Source organism: Hyla sarda, chromosome 6 (assembly GCF_029499605.1).
Source record: "Hyla sarda isolate aHylSar1 chromosome 6, aHylSar1.hap1, whole genome shotgun sequence".
Classification (NCBI taxonomy): Eukaryota; Metazoa; Chordata; class Amphibia; order Anura; family Hylidae; genus Hyla; species Hyla sarda.
In genome coordinates this window covers 57,002,794-57,021,626 of record NC_079194.1, presented here as the reverse complement: position 1 = coordinate 57,021,626, position 18,833 = coordinate 57,002,794, and the positions used below count along the sequence as shown (strand labels likewise).

The following is an 18,833-nucleotide window of genomic DNA, read 5'->3' as shown; positions in this document are numbered from 1 at the left end:
CTACTGAGTAGTCTTACCTCAAAGATGTGCTGTGCATTCTGAATATATATATGATAAGATGTCTAGAGGAAGAGTACCCCTTTAAATTGAAGGCATCTACTGTATATGAATGTAGCAATGTATTTTTGACTTAATTTCATGATTTATTTATTTTTATATTGCAAGTTAAAAGTATCTCTGTATCTCCGTATGTTTGTAGTATGTATATGTATTAATGTAGTAATGAATATTGTCATTTAGCCAAAGTACAAGAAGAAATCGATCAAGTAATTGGAAGAGAGCGGACACCGACAATGGGGGATGTGCTACAAATGCCATATACTTATGCTGTGATCCATGAAGTACAACGATGTGGAGATATTATTCCCATGGCTTTGCCTCGTATGGCCTACAAAGATATAGAAATTAAAGGTTACATTATACCAAAGGTTTGTCTTATCATTATTCAAAAAGGGAAATCGTATGTCCCCCACAGAGGACTTATTACAAATAGCAGAATGAACAAAAATAAATAAAAAAAAACATTCTCCTAATGAAAAATTTGGAAAAACTTGTCCCTTCCAAAGTATAGCATTTCTCAATCAAACAGTAGAACAGTATTTATTAATATGGATGTGACATCTAATAACAATATCTATAACTATAGGGAATCCTGCACAGGCCACCGAACCAGAGAAATCATTGAAAGGGCTTTCAATAATCTTCTACTGGTTTACATTAGGATCCAGTTATTTTTCTATTGGGCTTTATAACAACAATCGTTCTTTAGCAATCTTATAGTTTTTAATTATTTTTCCTAAGGGCACGACTGTCATCACCAACCTGTCCTCTGTGCTCAAGGATCTGCAGGTATGGGAGAAACCTTTCCAGTTTTACCCAAAGCACTTCCTGGATGAGAACGGAAAGTTTGTAAAACGAGAAGCATTTATTCCATTTTCTGCAGGTAAGTGCGAAGAGTCTTATTGGTATTAACTAGAGATGAGCAACGAATGTGAATATTGCCGCGATTCTATCACGCAAATTGCTTCATTAAAATCCATTTTACAGCGCTCCAGGACACCTAAAATGATGGATCCACATGTCAGTACATGGGACAGGGGATGCTGGGAAGGCGGGAATGGAAGGCGGGAAGGGAGGTAGGCGAGATGACCCTGAATCACCTGCAGGATGCAGCCTATCAGCATTCATTGACCCCTGTGATGTCACAGCCCTATATAATCGGCAGCCATTTTGCGGCTGCTCATTTCATGCCGTTCACTGCAGAGAGGGAGGACAGCTGTGGGACTCGGTGTGTTACAGACACGCTGAATTGCTCGTACCGCAGCGTTCCACTTCCAACTGCTAATCACATCAGCGTTGTGAACAGAAAGCAGTGCAGTGCTTTGCTTGTTCTCACTGAGACGGATTTTTACGCTAGCCATAAACCTCCCAGTCACTTTATTCAGCATTTTATCAGAGAGGGGCAGAAGGCTTTTCATTGCCTCATACATATTAACAAGCTGCCTTAACTTCATGAACCGTATCACAGGAGGCAGGAATGATTTTTCAGTGCAATTCTGTGTATTTTTTCCACAATAAATCATCTGCTGCTTATAATAGTGTGGTGGCTTTAACTCAGCGTTCTTGTAACTATCTTACTCCCGGCCAAATCCGTATACAGAATGTATATACCAGAGCATAGAGAAATAAATCAGACAGAGCCATTGTGCTTTAGCATTCTCTGTGTGCTGTCCACTCCCTTTATTTCAAATCGTTCAAGCTTATATCACCTTTGTCATTAACATAAGTTCCCACCCTCTCTAGTGGGATGTTCTAGCATATAGGGAGTGAGCAAATAGCATGGGGGATGTGCCTTGTCTTAGTGTCTCTTAACTTCCTGTAACTGTTGCACAAGTCTCTTTTGTTCAGTCTTCACACGATGGCGGGGGCCAAGATACCCGAAGGAGCAGAGGGGGAAAACAGATGGGGAAGGGGGGCTCCTAAATAAAAAAAATTTTGCATAGATAAATCTATTACAAGCCCCCCTAAAAAATTATCATTCTATGTTTCCCTAATTTCCATCATCCTAACTCATTTGCCCCAATGTGTTTTCTCGAACGTTCCACTGTACTTTAGACGACCCATGGCTTATCCATGGACCCCCTTAGCCTCAGACTTTACACATATGGAGTCAGATGCTGTCCCTATGGGTCACTGGTGTTATAGATGGCATTGATGCTCTGTAATGGGATATAGGCTTCATCTGTAATCTCAAAGTCCACATTTGTCATCACTGGCTTGGCATTCTTGTCGGTCGTCTCACACTTCTTCTCTTTAGGCCAGGCAAAACACAACACACAACAAAGCAAAATTATTAGAATTATGAGTATGATTATTTTACCGGTCCTATATTGGCTGAGATATACGTGCAACAAGTCTCCCAAACATCTTGTATACCCCCCTTTTTCCTTTTACACCATACATCATATCTAATGTCATACCATTTTGGAATATTATAGCAGATGTGACTCTTAGTTGTTCGGCCTGACCTTAAAGAGCATTTACAAAGAAATGTATTAATCTTTGTCGGTTATAATAGATATAATTAATTTTGCTCATTGAAATCTGGGATATTATTGACTCAACTCCGGATTTTTACTTGACCTATAACTATAAAACTCATCTGGGGCCCCCCTTGGGACTCCTTTAACATCAATATACACAAAGGGATCAAAACTCCCAGCAGGGGCTGCACGTTTTCCTCTAAAGGGTGGTTTAGATTTCTTTTGCTGGTTCGGTAATGAAAGTGTGTATGGGCAGACGTGTCTTGACTAATGTGTATTCCCCAGTTTAATTCCTTTCTAATTTAACTCTAAACTTCATATCCCCATACTTTACGATAGTTACCATTTACTCATCCCGCTAGCTAGGTCTATCCTTTCTATAATCTTACACCAAGTATTCCTTTCCTTTATAACATTATTACTCACTGAAATACTTGTTGCACCCTGCTATTTGTACATGTTCACCTACTGTTTCTCCTCATACAACGTCACCTCCTAACAATCCATTGTGATTATCTTTCCCTTTGGAACAACCATGGTTATGCACAGACATAGATTTAACAGTTATCAGAGATACATCAATACGGGATCATCATATGCAATCTTCTCTTTCCTCACTTATTTCCTGCATAGATTTTGAAGAAATGGGTGACAATTACAGAATCTAAACTAGGTACAGTTTCACAAAAGATTCTTAATTGTATAATTTACTGTATCTATGGTTAGGGATCAGTACAATTAGACAAGGAGATACTGATATTGACCTACCCCAGGCAGTTAGATGAAGTCTACTCATATTCTCTGAAACAGGTAAGATGTTTATGGAGCGTATTGGTCAGGTACCTTTATTGTTTTTACCTAGGTCATATGTCAGATGTAAATGATGACATCTGTACAAACCTTCTTTCTGCATTGTTGAATCCTGAGGCAACCCAATGTACTGACATTACTATGCACATAGCTCCCCGTTGCTTAGTATATGGGGTCATATATGTTACCATGGGGTAAGAGACTGCTGGCACATTGGTCTCTCCCAGCATGCATAGCTGGTTCCTGCAAGAGACCTAACCAGAAAATTCCACATTGCCCATCCACCTGTATACTTTGTACCATCATTGTGGGGGAACAAAAGCACTGGAGCCTTGGCAGCCTCCTTCACCATTTAGTCCCCTTGGCTTCTGTGGCTGTTTCTTTCATGTGTCTCTGATCTTTACGATGGCCACTTTCTCTGGCCGCTCTCGGACTTTGAACACTTGAATTACAAACTACAGATTGGTTCGCTCAGGGATTCAAGAACACTCTTACTTCAATAGGCCCATACTTGTGGGCGATAATTAAAGTGTACCCGTACTCATTGTGTCATACCTTTAGATAGCTTACACATCTCTGTGAATACCTTTAACTCTCCTTCTCTGAACCACCAGCTCAGATCGAGTGGTTTATTGCAGTAGAACTTCATTCTGCGTGTGGTCACCATATATCCTGTCTTATGTATTACATCTTTACATTACTTAGAACAAACTTACATTTATAACTCAGCATTAACCATGGATTCTCTGATATACTATCATGGCTCTTGAATTTTTTTTTTTTTTTATCTTATAAGTTCAAGACAAACAGCATCTTTGCATTACATTAAATATCATTATAAAGTTATCCACCTAAAATTGATGTTATTCAAATAAATACAATGTAGAATGTATAGGTATATCACGTTGTGTATGCAGGTACTATAACACATTCAAGTTTAAACAGTAGATTTGTAGTTTCTTCAATTTAATGTGACTGTGGTTCTGTAGACCAAGGCGGTTCTGTCAATCTTCCTATAAGCCCCGCCTTTCTCCTCCCACTCCACTATGTCACTGGTCACCACCCCTTTGAGTCTGGCTTTTTGTCTTTCTTTCAGTTTGGCATTCCTCAAAAATTTTTGAGCAATCAGTGCCTACATTGAGACATACCATACACATGTAACATGTAACAATACCAACATTTACAAATACTCAACATACAACACACACAGACAGGGCCCACATTCTCACCAAACACAAAATGTAAAAGAATAAAAATATACAGAGCTCTTTCAAAAATTGTGAAAAAATCATCTTCAATGTACATTATTTATAATCAATAAACCATTAGCTGATTTTAAATTCTTAAAGTAATATTCATTAATTAAACAGTGATCACTTTTTCATTTATTTTACGTTTTATTTTATTCTCCTTGGCCAAACTTCTCTCGTTACTCCTATAATATAATCAGACAGTTAATTGCATTTCCTTATAAATTTCCTTTTTTTTTATCCATCTTGCACTCCTGCGAGAACAAACTTATTAAGATATTAATAAAATATCATCAAGTAGTTTCCTTATGACATACACAGTTTCACCTAAATCCATTCACTGGTCATACTCTGTGTATTCCTAATTTATCATATATGTTTCACTTGACTATGTGTGTTAAAATGGCTGCAGGGGAGTCGAGGTGAGAACTAATTGCATGAGCTAAAATGGCTGCTGGGGGAGGAACTTCCCCATAACATGGCTGCCCCCCATACAAAATAAGCATGTGGCAGAGACTAGCAGCCTCATGGAAAGAGAGAGAGAGAGAGAGAGAGAGAGAGAAGCATGGAATAAAGAAAGGTAAGATCTGGGTTATAACTTTAGGGATTAGTATTAGGGTGTCACTCCATAAGGGATTCTTAGCTCCATAATATTAATGATATTATACAGACAGTTCAATTTTCACACTCCCTCCCCCCTACTTACTACAAAGGCTCTCTTAATTGAAAATATGATAATTCTCATCATCCTATCACCAGTTTATAAATAAAGGTATGTCTGTACATCGGTGTTAACTTCAATACCTAAATATTTGCATCATACTTTCAGCCAACACCTTATGCCTATCTATTCGCCTCACATTCTTTTGTCTATCTATGTCCATTCAGATGGTTACAATATAACTAAGTCAAATCACAATTGTTCTCAAGAATCACGCTGTTATATATAACTGTTTATTTCCACTGCCATATATATAAACCTTCTTATCCTATCAACCATCAATATATTTCAAACTTGCAACTGCCTTAACCCCTTAAGGACCAGGCCATTTTACACCTTAAGGATCGGAAAGTTTTTTGCAATTCTGACCACTGTCACTTTAAACATTAATAACTCTGGAATGCTTTTAGTTATCATTCTGATTCTGAGATTGTTTTTTCGTGACATATTCTACTTTAATTTAGTGGTAAAATTGTTTGGTAACTTGCATCCTTTCTTGGTGAAAAATCCCAAAATTTGATGAAAAAAATGAAAATGTTGCATTTTTCTAACTTTGAAGCTCTCTGCTTGTAAGGAAAATGGATATTCAAAATAAAACATTTTTGGATTCACATAAACAATATGTCTACTTTATATTTGCATCATAAAATTAATGAGTTTTTACTTTTGGAAGACACCAGAGGGCTTCAAAGTTCAGCAGCAATTTGGAAATTTTTCACAAAATTTTCAAACTCGCTATTTTTCATGGACCAGGTCAGGTTTGAAGTGGATTTGAAGGGTCTTCATATTAGAAATACCCCATAAATGACCCCATTATAAAAACTACACCCCCTAAAGTATTCAAAATGACATTCAATAAGTGTATTAACCCTTTAGGTGTTTCACAGGAATAGCAGAAAAGTGAAGGAGAAAATTCACAATCTTCATTTTTTACACTCGCATGTTCTTGTAGACCCAATTTTAGAATTTTTGCAATTGGTAGAAAGGAGAAAATTATTACTTGTATTTGAAACCCAATTTCTCTCGAGTAAGCACATACCTCATATGTCTATGTTAATTGTTCGGCGGGCGCAGTAGAGGGCTCAGAAGGGAAGGAGCGACAAATGGTTTTTGGGGGGGCATGTCACCTTTAGGAAGCCCCTATGGTGCCAGGACAGCAAAAAAAAACACATGGCATACCATTTTGGAAACTAGACCCCCCGGGGAACGTAACAAGGGGTAAAATGAACCTTAATACCTTACAGGTGATTCACGACTTTTGCATATGTAAAAAAAAAAATGTTTTACCTAAAATGCTTGGTTTCCCAAAAATTTTACATTTTTAAAAAGGATAATAGCAGAAAATACCCCCCAAAATTTGAAGCTCAATTTCTCTCGATTCAGAAAACACCCCATATGGGGGTGAAAAGTGCTCTGCTGGCCCACTACAGGTCTCAGAAGAGAAGGAGTCACATTTGGCTTTTTGAAAGCAAATTTTGCTCTGGGGGCATGCCGCATTTAGGAAGCCCCTATGGTGCCAGAACCGCAAAAAAAAAAAACCACATGGCATACCATTTTGGAAACTAGACCCCTCGGGGAACGTAACAAGGGATAAAGTGAACCTTAATACCCTACAGGTGTTTCACGACTTTTGCATATGTAAAAAAAAAATTTTTTTTTTACCTAAAATGCTTGGTTTCTCAAAATGTTTACATTTTTAAAAAGGGTAATAGCAGAATATACCCCCCAAAATTTGAAGCCCAATTTCTCCCGATTCAGAAAGCACCCCATATGGGGGTGAAAAGTGCTCTGCTGGCGCACTACAGGTCTCAGAAGAGAAGGAGTCACATTTGGCTTTTTGAAAGCAAATTTTGCTCTGGGGGCATGCCGCATTTAGGAAGCCCCTATGGTGCCAGAACCACAAAAAAAAACCACATGGCATACCATTTTGGAAACTAGACCCCTCGGGGAACGTAACAAGGGGTAAAGTGAACCTTAATACCCTACAGGTGATTCACGACTTTTGCATATGTAAAAAAAAAAAAAATGTTTTACCTAAAATGCTTGGTTTCCCAAAAATGTTACATTTTTAAAAAGGATAATAGCAGAAAATACCCCCCAAAATTTGAAGTCCAATTTCTCCCGATTCAGAAAACACCCCATATGGGGGTGAAAAGTGCTCAGAAGAGAAGGAGTCACATTTGGCTTTTTGAAAGCAAATTTTGCTCTGGGGGCATGCCGCATTTAGGAAGCCCCTATGGTGCCAGAACTGCAAAAAAAAAAACACATGGCATACCATTTTGAAAACTAGACCCCTCGGGGAACGTAAAAAGGGTTAAAGTGAACCTTAATACCCTACAGGTGTTTCACGACTTTTGCATATGTAAAAAAAAAAATTTTTTTTTACCTAAAATGCTTGGTTTCCCAAAATGTTTACATTTTTAAAAAGGGTAATAGCAGAAAATACCCCCCAAAATTTGAAGCCCAATTTCTCCCGAGTACGGCGATACCCCATATGTGGCCCTAAACTGTTGCCTTGAAATACGACAGGGCTCCAAAGTGAGAGCGCCATGCGCATTTGAGGCCTAAATTAGGGACTTGCATACGGGTGGACATAGGGGTATTCTACGCCAGTGATTCCCAAACAGGGTGCCTCCAGCTGTTGTAAAAGTCCCAGCATGCCTGGACAGTCAGTGGCTGTCTGGTAATACTGGGAGTAGTTGTTTTGCAACAGCTGGAGGCTCCGTTTTGGAAACAGTGGTGTACCAGACATTTTTCATTTTTATTGGGGAGGGGGGCTGTGTAGGGGAATGTGTATATGTAGTGTTTTTTACTTTTTATTTTGTGTTAGTGTAGTGTAGTGTTTTTAGGGTACAGTCGCACGGGCGGGGGGTTCACAGTAGTTTCTCGCTGACAGTTTGAGCTGCGGCAGAAAATTTGCCGCAGCTCAAACTTGCAGCCGGATACTTACTGTAATCCTCCGCCCATGTGAGTGTACCCTGTACGTTCACATTGGAGGGGGGAGAAACATCCAGCTGTTGCAAAACTACAACTCCCAGCATGTAGGGTCTATAAGTGCATGCTGGGAGTTGTAGTTTTGCAACAGCTGGAGGCTTCGTTTTGGAAACAGTGGCGTACCAGACGTTTTTCATTTTTATTGGGGAGGGGGGCTGTGTAGGGGTATGTGTATATGTAGTGTTTTTTACTTTTTATTTTATTTTGTGTTAGTGTAGTGTTTTTAGGGTACAGTCGCACAGGCGGGGGGTTCACAGTAGTTTCTCGCTGGCAGTTTGAGCTGCAGCAGAAAATTTGCCGCAGCTCAAACTTGCAGCCGGATACTTACTGTAATCCTCCGCCCATGTGAGTGTACCCTGTACATTCACATTGGGGGGGGAACATCCAGCTGTTGCAAAACTACAACTCCCAGCATGTACGGTCTATCAGTGCATGCTGGGAGTTGTAGTTTTGCAACAGCTGGAGGCACACTGGTTGTGAAACACAGAGTTTGGCAACAAACTCAGTGTTTTGCAACCAGTGTGCCTTCAGCTGTTGCAAAAGCTACAACCCCCAGCATGTACGGACAGCAGAAGGGCATGCTGGGTGTTGTAGTTATGCAACAGCGGGAGGCATACTACTTTGGCTGGGGATGCTGGGGATTGTAGTTATGCAACAGCTGGAGACACACTGGTTTGCTACTCAACTCAGTGTGCCTTCAGCTGTTGCAAAACTACAACTCTCAGCAGTCACCGACAGCCAACGGGCATGCTGGGAGTTGTAGTTATGCAACCAGCAGATGCACCACTACAACTCCCAGCATGCACTTTAGCTGTTTGTGCAAGCTGGAAGTTGTAGTTACACAACAGCTGAAGGTACACTTTTCCATAGAAAGAATGCGCCTCCAGCTGTTGCAAAACCATAAGTCCCAGCATGCCCAAAAGGGAATGCTGGGAGTTGTGGTGGTCTGCCTCCTGCTGTTGCATAACTACAGCTCCCAGCATGCCCTTTTTGCATGCTGGGAGCTGTTGCTAAGCAACAGCAGGAGGCTGTCACTCACCTCCTGCTGCTGCTGATCGCCGCACAGGTCAGTCCCGCCGCCGCCACCGTCGTCGTCGCTCCTGGGGCCCCGATCCCAACATTAACGCCGTGGATCGGGGTCCCCAGCACCCGGGGTCGTCTTCCCGCACCCGCTCACGTCCTCCGGAAGAGGGGCGGAGCGGGTGCGGGAGTGACACCCGCAGCAGGCGCCCTGATTCCCGGCCGACGAATCAGGGCGATCGTGAGGTGGCACCAGTGCCACCTCACCCCTGCAGGCTCTGGCTGTTCGGGGCCGTCTCTGACGGCCCCGATCAGCCAGTAATTCCGGGTCACCGGGTCACTGGAGACCCGATTGACCCGGAATCGCCGCAGATCGCTGGACTGAATTGTCCAGCGATCTGCGGCCATCACCGACATGGGGGGGGCATAATGACCCCCCTGGGCGATATGCCGCGATGCCTGCTGAACGATTTCAGCAGGCATCGGGCACCGGCTCCCCTCCGGCTAGCGGCGGGGGGGCCGGGAATGGACAGGACGTACTCCTACGTCCTCGGTCCTTAAGGACTCGGAAACGGGGGCGTAGGAGTACGTCCATTGTCCTTAAGGGGTTAATATCTATAATTTATCAATTCCCTTCCCCCACTTCCTCTCCATATGCAATTCCATCAGTGAGGTCAGGTTACTTCTGCACATTCCAAAGCCCTGCAGCTCTCTTCAGCTATAGCCCCCTCTGTCTCCTTCAAAGAGCCTACAAACCCTGGGGTGCCTCCAGCTGTTGCCAACTAAAGCCCTCCTAAAAAACCTTGCTGTACTTTTAGGAGATATCCTTAAAACACTAATACATTAGATCTAGTATTAGAAGGGAAGTTATTTCCCCCACTTCGTCTGAATTAGCTAGTTTAACAATAATCCATGGACACATTAAGACAAGACAAGACACATATCACATATTCTATCAGTTGCAATGGGACAAGTTCCAGGAATCTGCTATTGCCGGGAAAATCCCTTGTACCCCCCAGTCCTAGATAAGCTGTAATTGTTACGCCGAGCGCTCCGGGTCCCGCTCCTCCCCGGAGCGCTCACAGCGTTCTCCTGTTCGCAGCACCCCAGTCAGACCCGCTGACCGGGTGTGCTGCGATAATGTCCCCATCCGGGATGCGATTCGCGATGCGGGAAGCGCCCGTTCTCGGTGCACATCCCGACCCACTTACCAGACTCGCTCCCCGTCTGTGCTGTCCCGGCGCAGGCGGCCCCGCTCCCTAGGGCGCGCGCGCGCTGGCTCTTTGCGATTTAAAGGGCCGGTGAGCCACTGATTGGCGCACGGTTTTAATTAGTGTGTTCACCTGTGCACTTCCCTATATTACCTCACTTCCCCTTCACTTCCTTGCCGGATCTTGTTGCCATTGTGCCAGTGAAAGCGTTCCTTGTGTATCCCAAGCCAGTGTTCCAGACATCTTGCCGTTGCCCCTGACTACGATCCTTGCTGCCTGCCCTGACCTTCTGCTACGTCCGACCTTGCTCTTGTCTAATCCCTTGTACCGCACCTATCTCAGCAGTCAGAGAGGTTGAGCTGTTGCCTGTGGATACGACCTGGTTGCTACCGCCGCTGCAAGACCATCCCGCTTTGCGGCAGGCTCTGGTGAAAACCAGTAGCAACTTAGAACCGGTCCACCGACACGGTCCACGTCAATCCCTCTCTGACACAGAGGATCCACCACCAGCCTGCCGAATCCTGACAGTAATTATGACTTTATACCAGGCAACCAGCACCTATCCATCCTAGATCACTTATCTATTTACCACTCTGTCTTAAACATTCTGCCCAATGCTTATTTCTGACAACGTACTCCGCAACTCAACTCCCCAATGAACAGTCCCAATTCCACTTATTCACTCACACACACTTCATACACACTCGGGCAGTAAGATAGATACATTATACATTTTGATAACAGGCACATGGGTAATTGGCTCTGGACGAGAATTTATCTATCTTTCTCTGTTAGGTCACATGTAAGTCCGCTAGATCAGCATGACAAAACAAAGGGGAGACATGAGTACTTTTGGCTAGGTACAAGTATGTCCTACCGTACACCTGGAGTTGATCAAATCCCATCTGCGTCCGTCTTTGTTCAATCGCCTTGTCTGGGTATTGCGACTTGCACATTAGGCCTATAGTCCAACACCACGTTGGGCGCCATCTGTGGTGGCTTTAACTCAGCATTCTTGTAACTATCTTACTCCCGGCCAAATCCGTATACAGAATGTATATACCGAAGCATAGAGAAATAAATGAGACAGAGCCATTGTGCTTTAGCGTTCTCTGTGTGCTGTCCACTCCCTTTATTTCAAATCGTTCAAGCTTATATCACCTTTGTCATTAACATAAGTTCCCACCCTCTCTAGTGGGATGTTCTAGCATATAGGGAGTGGGCAAATAGCATGGGGGATGTGCCTTGTCCTCGTGTCTCTCAACTTCCTGTAACTGTTTCACAAGTCTCTTTTGTTCAGTCTTCACACGATGGCGGGGGCCAAGATACCGGAAGGAGCAGAGGGGGAAAACAGATGGGGAAGGGGGGGCTCCTAAATGAACATTTTTTTTACATAGATAAATCTATTACACTAGTCTGTAGACAGTATAATAACCAGCAGTTCACACCATTCTTGACACTCTGTGACAGAGTGCAAATTTTTATTTCTTATTTTTTATTTTATTTATTGTGGTGCTGCACTGTTGTGTCCTGCTACTATGCAAAAATAAGTTTTTTCAGCAGACTGTAGTGCATTTTTCTGCCCTCACACGTGCATACCACATACCTACATCAAAGCAGTCTACTATTTTGTATCTGTAAATCTGTAGTGTAGATACTGGGAAAGTTCAGGCAAAAGTAATCAACGGCTGGTGTTTTACGAAAATACGTTTTCCAAGTGTACTGTAGTGCATTTTTTTGCCCTCATACGTGCATACCACATACCTACATCTAAGTAGTGCACTTTTTTGTACTTGTTAATCTGTAACAAGCCTACATACAGTGAAAGGCAAGGGAAAACTAATCACTGGCTGTTGTTTTATGAAAATACGTTTTCCAAGTGTACTGTAGCGCAATTTTTTGCCCTCATGCGTGCATACCACATACCTACATCTAAGTAGAGTACCATATTGTACCTGTTAATCTGTCAAAGGGCCTACATACTGTTGAAGTCCAAGCACTAGTACTCACCGGCTGGTGTTTTACAAAAATACAGAGTTTTTATGCGTATTGTAGCCCATTTTTCTGCCTTCATCAGTGCATACCGCATATGTACATCTAAGTAGTCTACTATTTTGTACTTGTTAATCTGTCAAGGGCCTAGATACTGTAAAAGTCCAATAGTACACACCTGCTGCTGTTCTAGACAAATACTGTTTTAAGTGTAGTGGAGCGTATTGTACTCCCCTCATAAACGCACTAAGTATGTCAGGAAGAGTATTGCCAGGAATTGCACAGAGGAGTGGCAGCAGCTTAAATTCATCAGGCGCAGACAGAGGTTGCAGCAGAGTAGGGGTGTTTGCCAGCCAGAGTCGCAGCGAGAGGTCTGAGCTCCCGGTGTCAACTAGCAGTCGTGTCGCCACCAGCAACCCAGCAGCTGTGATTGATCGGTTTACTCGGTCATCCACTTTATCTCAAGTGAAATTCGACAACTCCAGTAAACAGTCGGTGGATTCCTCACACTCAACCTTCAGTTGGCATGGCCCTCATGCTGCTGCTTCCACCTCCAGGCTCTGTCATTGTGCTGCGCTATGGTCTCCTCATGCTATTGCTATTACCTCCAGACTCTGTCATTGTGCCGCAATATGGTCTCCTCATGCTGATGCTGCCACCTCCAGGCTCGATCATTCTGCTGCTCTATGTTCTCATCATGCTAATGCTACCACCTCCATGCTCTGTCATTGTGCCACCATATGGTCTCCTCATTCTGATGCTATCACCTACAGGCACTGTCATTGTGCCGCCATATGGTCCCCTCACGCTAATGCTGCCATTTCCAGGCTCTCTAATTGTGCTGCTCTATGGTCTCCTCATGCTTATTCTGCCACCCCCAGGCTCTCTCATTGTGCTGCCATGGATAATACAAAACATAATTAAGGTGCTGGTCCCCAGTTTCAGAAATTCCTTGCATTAGGGTCACTTTCAGGACTCCTGATGCCACCTCCAGGCTGTGCCATTCAGACACTATATGGTATCCTCATGCTTCAGCCACCTCCAGACTGTGACATTCAGACACTATATGGGCTACTTATGCTTTCCCCACCTCCAGGCTGTGTCATTCAGCCAAAATATTGTTTTCTGATGCTGCTGGGACTGTCATGGATGTTACCTACAATTTTTTATGTTAGCACTAGCAAACATACATGCTCAATAAAGATTTCAACACTGATCTTTTAATGTTAGGGGTTGTGAATCCCTCTTATGTACACATCCAGCTGCCTGATCCAGGCTTTGTGTTTCAGGAACTACTTGGCTTACTGATGCTGCTGGGCCTGGGCCAATTTTTTGAGATGTTAGCACTAGCTAACATACATGTTCTATACAGATTTCAATATTCCCCTTTTAATGTTAGGGGTTATTAAGCCCTCTTGTGTAGTTCTGCTGCTGCCTGATCCAGGCTATGTGTTTCAGCAACTATATGGTTAATGATGCTGCTGGACCTGTGCCTAAAATGTTTTGATGTTAGCACTAGCTAACATACATCTTCTATACAGATTTCAACGTTAACATAATGTTAGGGGTTGCGAAGCCCTCTTGTAAACTCATGCTGATGCCTGCTCCAGGCTGTGTGTTTCAGGAACTATTTGGCTTAGTGATGCTGCTGGGCTTGGGCCTTACATTTTTGGATGTTAGCATTAGCTTACATACATGCTTATTTGAGATTTCAACATTGATCTTTCAATCTTAGGGTTTATGAAACCCTCTTGTGCACTCCTGCTGCTGACTGCTCCTGTCTATGTCATTCAGAAACTACATGGTTTAGTGATGTTGCTGGGCCTAGGACATTACATATATATATATATATATATATATATATATATATATATATTTATGGTAGCACAAGGTACCATACATCTTCAATGGAAATTTCAAAATTCATCTTTTATTCTGAGAGATTGTGAGGCCCTATTGTCACCTCATCTGCCGCCAACTCCAGGCTGTGCCATTCAGACACTATATGGTCTGCTCATGCTTCAGCCACCTCCAGGCTGTGTCATTCAGCCACTATATCGTCTCCATATATTGACTATGTATCGTAGGAAACATGTGGCTATCCTTGAGTTACTCTCCCAGCATTATTGCCATGTTGATACCAGACCAGTAATAAAAGGAATATTGCCAGGACTAGCAGAAACAGGGAACTGGGGATACTGACCACCGGCTGTTGGAATTGACTGACTATCCCAGGTGGTAAATTTACCATTTTGAAGTTCCTCAGTTACAGTAGGCTTTAAGTCATTCCTTGTTTGTTGTGGTTCTTCAGTTTCAGAATTAAGTTGTATCATGTTTTCCTGTTCCTCCGATGAGCTAATGTCACTGGAACACACAATACTCATATTGTCATCTAATGAAGGATCCTTTTCTTCAGAGAACGTATCTATCATTTTATTATTTTGAATGTCAGGTGATATTCTGACAATTTTTGTGAAGCCATGGGGTCTCCTAATGCTTCAGCGAACTCCAGGCTGTGCCATTCAGACACTATATGGTCTCCTCCTACTCTTGCCCCCTCCAGGCTCTGTCATTGTGCTGACGTGACATGGGACTCCTTGTTAGATTTAGGTCCTTTTGTACCCACACGTTTGGGGCCCGGGCCACTAAAACCTGAGAGTTAAAAGTTCCATTTCAAAATCCTCAAGTTCAATTTCAAAATCTTTGATTTCTATTTAAAATTCTTGTATTTCAATGATCTCCTCATGCTTCAGCCACCTTCATGCTGTACCATTCAGACACTACATGGGCTCCTTATGCTTTCCCCACCTCCAGGCTGTGTCATTCAGCCAATATATCGCTTTCTGATGCTACTGGGACTGGGATATTAACTCCAAATATGTTCTGGTAGCACTAGCTAACATGAATGCTTAATTGAGATTTCAAGCTTCATCTTTCAATGTTAGGGGTTATGAAACCATCTTGGGTACTGCTGATGCCTGCTCCTGACTGCTCCTGTGTCTTTCAGGAATTACTTGGCATACTGATGCTTCTGGGCCTTAAATTTTTGGATGTTTAGCACGAGCTAAATACATGCTTAATAGAACTCTAAACATTGATCTTTCAGTGTAAGGGGTTATGAAACCCTCTGGTGTACTGCTGAGGCCTGCTCCTGACTGCATGTTTCAGGAACTACCTGGCTTATTGATGCTTCTGGGCTTGGGCCTTACATTTTTGGATGTTTAGAACTAGCTAAATACATGCTTAATAGAAATTTCAACATTGATCTTTCAATGTAAGGGGTTATGAAACGCCCTGGTGTACTGCTGATGCATGCTCCTGACTGCTCCTGTGTCTATCAGGAATTACTTGGCTTACTGATGCTTCTGGGCTTGGGTCTTAAATTTTTGGATGTTTAGCACTAGCTAAATACATGCTTAATAGAAATTTCAACATTGATCTTTCAGTGTAAGGGGTTATGAAACCCTCTGGTGTACTGCTGATGCCTGCTCCTGACTGTATGTTTCATGATCTACCTGGCTTATTGATGCTTCTGGGCTTGGGCCTTAAATTTTTGGATGTTTAGCACTAGCTAAATACATGCTTAATAGAAATTTCAACATTGATCTTTCAATGTAAGGGGTCATGAAACCCTCTGGTGTACTGCTGATGCATGCTCCTGACTGTGTCTTTCAGGAACTACTTGGCTTATTGATGCTTCTGGGCTTGTGCCTTAAATTTATGGATGGTAGCACTAGGTAACATGCATCTTTAATAGAGATTTCAACATTCACCTTTTTAATGTTAGGGATTGTGAATCCCTCTTGCGTACTATTGCTGCTGCCTGCTCCTGTATGTGTCATATAGCAACTACATGGTTTAGTAATGCTGCTGAGCCTAAGACATTACCTATATATGTTTATGGTAGCACGAGGTACCATACATCTTCAATTGAAATTTCAAAATTCATCTTTTATTATTAGAGATTGTGAGTCCCTATTGTCTCCTCATCTGCTGTCAACTCCAGGCTGTGCCATTCAGACACTATATGGTCTCCTCATGCTTCAGTCAACTCCAGGCTGTGCCATTCAGGCAATATATGGTTTACTGATACTGCTGGGACTGAGTCTGGGAATAAAAATGTTGTTATGGTAGTACGAGCTACTAAAAATCTTCAGTTTAAATTTCAGAATTCATCCTGTAATCTTAGGGATTGTGAAGGCCTAGTGTCTACTCATGCTGCTGCCAACTCCTGGATGTGCCATTCAGACACTATATGGTCTCGTCATGCTTCAGCCAACTCCAGGCTGTGCCATTCAGGCAATATATGGTTTACTGATGCTGCTGGGCCTAAGTCTGGAAATAAAAATGTTGTTATGGTAGCACTAGCTGTTACGCCGAGCGCTCCGGGTCCCCGCTCCTCCCCGGAGCGCTCACGGCGTCTCTCTCCCTGCAGCGCCCCGGTCAGTCCCGCTGACCGGGAGCGCTGCACTGACATGGCCGTTGGGGATGCGATTCGCACAGCGGGACGCGCCCGCTCGCGAATCGCATCCCAAGCCACTTACCCGTCCCGGTCCCCTGCTGTCATGTGCTGGCGCGCGCGGCTCCGCTCTCTAGGGCGCGCGCGCGCCAGCTCTCTAAGACTTAAAGGGCCAGTGCACCAATGATTGGTGCCTGGCCCAATCACCTTGATTAGTTTCCACCTGTGCACTCCCTACTTATACCTCACTTCCCCTGCACTCCCTTGCCGGATCTTGTTGCCCTTGTGCCAGAGAAAGCCTTTCCTTGAGTGTTCCTAGCCTGTGTTCCAGACCTCCTGCCGTTGCCCCTGACTACGATCCTTGCTGCCTGCCCTGACCTTCTGCTACGTCCGACCTTGCTCTTGCCTTATCCCTTGTACCATGCCTATCTCAGCAGTCAGAGAGGTTGAGCCGTTGCCGGTGGATACGACCTGGTTGCTACCGCCGCTGCAAGACCATCCCGCTTTGCGGCGGGCTCTGGTGAAAACCAGTAGCTACTTAGAACCGGTCCACCGACACGGTCCACGCCAATCCCTCTCTGACACAGAGGATCCACCTCCAGCCTGCCGAATCGTGACAGTAGATCCGGCCATGGATTCCGCTGAGGTGCCGCTGTCAAGTCTTGCCGACATTTCCACGTTGATTGCCCAGCAATCCCTAATGATCACCCAACGAAATCACCAGCTGGCATACTTGACCACCGTGACACAGCAACTTCAGTCACAGATACAGCAGCTGCTGCCGCAGATACAGCAAGTTCAGTCACAGACACAGCAGCTGCAACAGCAACAACCATCTCCTCCGCCGGCTCCTGCAACTCCTCCGCAGCGACCGGTCGCTCCTAACCCCTGCTTGTCCCTGCCGGACAAATTTGATGGGGACTCTAGACTCCGCCGTGGTCTCCTGCCTGAGAAGGCCCTGCCATGTGCCACACCACCCGGAGCACCTCTCTCACAGTATCCTTTGCAATCCACCCCTGTGCCTCCCGCCGAGGAGGCTATGCAAGTGGATCGGTCTCGCCTGACCCCTGAAGAGAGGACTCGCCGCAAAAAGAAAGAATTACTTCTATACTGCACTGTGCGTTACCGCACAGAACCCCTGCTCTTGAGCATGGAACTTTTTGTTTTGCCCAAATGCTCCTCTGAAGTCCTCCTCGGTCTGCCATGGATCCAACGCCACTCCTCTACCCTTGTCTGGACCACCGGGGAGATCAAGAGCTGGGGTGCTTCTTGCCACAGAAAATGCCTCACGTCTGCTCCCAGTCCCGTCAGTCAAACCTCTGTGTCTCCCCCTTTACCTGGTCTCCCCAAGGCCTATCTGGACTATGCTGTGTCTCCTCCTCACAGCCCCCGTCCTGTTAACACTCTGCCCCGTGCCAAGCTTGACCCTCTTCCCTCCCTCCCCACCCCCACGCCTTCTTGTGTGCCCGCTGTTGATGTGGTTTCCCGGGGCTTCGCCACCATCTGGAAAAAGACTCTAAAATCCCTCATACTAGCCTCATCCCGGGTGAAGAAGCCTGCCGAAGAAAAAAGAAGAACTCCTCCTGTTTTTGTGTGGCTCTCCACCAAGTATATCCGCTTCCGTGTCCCCAGTTTTAATCTGGGACCACGTTATCTTGGACCCTTTTTAGTTGAGTGCTCTGAGGAGAGATCTTGGGAACCTGAGGACAACATCCTGGACAAAAGTCTTATCCTCAGGTTCTCAGGCTCCAAGAAGAGGGGGAGACCCAAGGGGGGGGGGGTACTGTTACGCCGAGCGCTCCGGGTCCCCGCTCCTCCCCGGAGCGGTCACGG

General features: G+C 44.2%; 1 protein-coding gene across 1 annotated transcript in view; it reads left to right on the top strand.

Moving 5' to 3' along the window:
• Positions 1 to 18,833, top strand: part of LOC130275623 (cytochrome P450 2D15-like) — a 75,985-nt gene that overhangs the window by 53,338 nt on the left and 3,814 nt on the right. The window contains exons 7-8 of the mRNA XM_056523815.1: positions 241 to 428; positions 802 to 943. Of these exons, the coding sequence (XP_056379790.1) occupies positions 241 to 428; positions 802 to 943 (330 nt within the window). The remainder of the gene's footprint in view (positions 1 to 240; positions 429 to 801; positions 944 to 18,833) is intronic.